We start from the raw sequence: 2,013 nt of genomic DNA, 5'->3' as shown, positions 1-2,013 counted from the left end.
GAGATCTGGCGCCCTCTTCTGGAGTGTCTGAAGACAGCTACAGTGTACTTACATATAATAAATAAATAAATCTTAAAAAAAAAAAAAAAGACGTGGGTTTGGGAGCTGGTGAGATGGCTCAGTGGGTAAGAGTACCTGACTGCTCTTCCAAAGGTCTGGAGTTCAAATCCCAGCAACCACATGGTGGCTCACAACCATCCGTAACGAGATCTGAAGCCCTCTTCTGGTGTGTCTGAAGACAGCTACAGAGTACTTACATATAATAAATGAATAAATATTAAAAAAAAAAAAAGACGTGGGTTTGGGAAGGTGGCAGCCCACACCTTTAACCCCAGCACAGAGGAGGCAGAGGTAGGAAGCTCTCTGAGCTCAAAGACAGTCTGGTCTACAGAGTGAGGTCCAGGACAGCTAAACAAAGAGGACTCAAGTTTGATTCCCAACGACCACATGGCAGCTCACAACCTCCTGTAGCTCCCGTTCCAGGGGATTGAATGCCCTCTTCTGACCTCCGAGGGCACCAGGTCTTCATGTGGGTGCACACACTAAACGCAGGCAAAGCATTCATGTGCCATAAAATAAGAAAACAAATATCTAAACTTTAAAAAATAAAAATCGAGAGTCTATCTTTCGTGATTTGTAATCTGTGTTTCAGATCAATCTCTCACAGCTATCCCTTTATTAGGAATAAAGGTTAGAATTAGAAAAGATTAGAAGGAACCCTTACCCCTGCACCGAAAAACTGGAAATACCTGAAGTCTTTATTGGTGACTGGAAATATGTCGATGGCAAAGGGTTTTACTGTCACTTCCCGGGCAGGCCCTTCACCGTCTCTGCCATCTGGAGCATCTGTCCCCATCAGAAACCGGCCACCTGGCAGATGCACCATGGCAGGATCCTGGGCATGTCCTGCAGAACAAGACAGGTTCTAGTAATGCATACAGATATATGCACAGAGATAGGGCTGCACTTACCGCATTGTTAGTTAAATTTAACAATATTAATAATAATAATTTTTGAGACATAGTTTTTCTGTGTAGCCCTGCTGTCCTGGAACTCACTCTGTAGACCAGGCTGGCCTCAAACTCAGAAATCTGCCTGCCTCTGACTCCCAAGTGCTGGGATTAAAGGCGTGCGCCACTATTGCCTGGCAACACTTTGCTTTCTAAACATGTTTATTTTATGAGTGTGTATCTGCATGTATATAAGTTCACCGTGAGTGTGTGTGCCTGGTACCCACAGAGGCCAGAAGAGGGCACTGAGTTGTCTGGAACAACACAGATGCAAGCTGCCATGTGGGTGCTGGGAACCAAGCCTAGGTCCTCATCCTACAGGAACAGCAAGTGCTCTTAACTGCTGAGTCACCTTTCCAGACCATACCTGATTATTTACATACCTCTCTTGCCTAAGCTAGGTAAATTTAGAAACTGTAACTTCAAATACATGTACATTTTCCACCCACATTCCCTCTACCACCCGCTCTGACCTTTGGAGACAAGGTCTTACTATATAGTTCAGGCTGGCCTTGAACTCACAGAGATCAGCTTGCCTCTGCCTCCCAAGTGCTGGGATTAATATGTAAGCAACTACATCACTCACACTTCATGCTGTTTCTTTCCCTCTCCCTTTGAACTGTTGAACACTTTACTGTTTTATTTTTGAGATAAGGGCTCATGCAGCCCAGGCTGGCCTAGAACTAGGTATCCGAGGATGACGTTGACTTCCTGATGACAGGGGAACAGGTAGGTGTGTACCACTTGGCCCAGTTCATGTGATGCTGGGGATGGAAATCAGGTTTCACATTAAGCAAGCACTGTACAAATGAATCACACCCATAATTTATGTGCATATTACTTTTTTATTTTTGTGTGTGTGTGAGATAGGGTTTTTCTGCATGGCAATCTTTCTGATTTAAAAAAAAAAAAAAAAAAAACCCCAAACAATTCTACAGCTCATTCACTCCAGGGACCCTCCCATCTATGCCTCACCAATGCTAAGATTGCAGGCATGTGGCAC

At 44.3% G+C, this 2,013-nt stretch overlaps 1 protein-coding gene across 2 annotated transcripts in view; it reads right to left on the bottom strand.

Moving 5' to 3' along the window:
* The window catches only part of Sumf2 (sulfatase modifying factor 2), a 17,646-nt gene that overhangs the window by 13,654 nt on the left and 1,979 nt on the right, over positions 1 to 2,013 (bottom strand). For both annotated transcript variants that reach the window (XM_029476918.1, XM_021163178.1), the window contains exon 2: positions 725 to 906. In XM_029476918.1, the coding sequence (XP_029332778.1) occupies positions 725 to 906 (182 nt within the window). The remainder of the gene's footprint in view (positions 1 to 724; positions 907 to 2,013) is intronic.

Source organism: Mus caroli, chromosome 5 (assembly GCF_900094665.2).
Source record: "Mus caroli chromosome 5, CAROLI_EIJ_v1.1, whole genome shotgun sequence".
NCBI lineage: Eukaryota > Metazoa > Chordata > Mammalia > Rodentia > Muridae > Mus > Mus caroli.
Note: the sequence above shows the minus strand (reverse complement) of the source record. Positions and strands in the feature narration are given on the sequence as shown.